The 541-nt window shown below is 64.7% G+C and overlaps 1 protein-coding gene across 1 annotated transcript in view; it reads left to right on the top strand.

Annotated features, from left to right (window-relative positions):
* LOC104499787 (sesquipedalian-1-like) overlaps nt 1–541 on the top strand; it is a gene marked incomplete at its 3' end in the record, with an annotated part of 1,073 nt that overhangs the window by 175 nt on the left and 357 nt on the right. The window contains exon 2 of the mRNA XM_010143341.1: nt 19–540. Coding sequence (XP_010141643.1) covers nt 19–540 — 522 coding nt within the window. The remainder of the gene's footprint in view (nt 1–18; nt 541) is intronic.

The following is a 541-nucleotide window of genomic DNA, read 5'->3' as shown; positions in this document are numbered from 1 at the left end:
GCGGGCTTCCCCCCAAAGCGGGTAGAGCGGCACCACCACCATGCCCACCACCACCACACCACGTCCTACCAGCGCCGCTGGTTTGTCCTCAAGGGCAACCTCCTTTTCTACTTCGAGGACCGGGAGAGCCGGGAGCCTGTGGGGCTGGTGGTGCTGGAGGGCTGCACTGTGGAGCTGTGTGAGGCTGCTGAGGAGTTTGCCTTTGCCATCCGCTTTGATGACGCCGGTGCCAGAGCTTACGTGCTGGTGGCCGATGGACAGGCTGCCATGGAGGCCTGGGTGAAGGCGCTCTCGCGGGCCAGCTTCGACTACATGCGGCTGGTGGTGAGAGAGCTGGAGAAGCAGCTGGAGGAGACCTGCAAGAGCTTGGCCGCTTGCCGCAATCCTCCGCGGAGGTCCTCCTCCTCTGGCAGGAAGAGGCACCTCTCCAACGCTGCCTTGCTGCCTCTCCAGGAGAAGCCTGCCGTCCTGGAGAACGGTTACTCCACGTGGGGTAGTGGTGGTGGCATCCCTGGAGGGGCTGCCTGCCCCGACCGTGATG

Source organism: Buceros rhinoceros, unplaced genomic scaffold (genome assembly GCF_000710305.1).
Source record: "Buceros rhinoceros silvestris isolate BGI_N320 unplaced genomic scaffold, ASM71030v1 scaffold20979, whole genome shotgun sequence".
Lineage (NCBI taxonomy): Eukaryota > Metazoa > Chordata > Aves > Bucerotiformes > Bucerotidae > Buceros > Buceros rhinoceros.
Note: the sequence above shows the minus strand (reverse complement) of the source record. Positions and strands in the feature narration are given on the sequence as shown.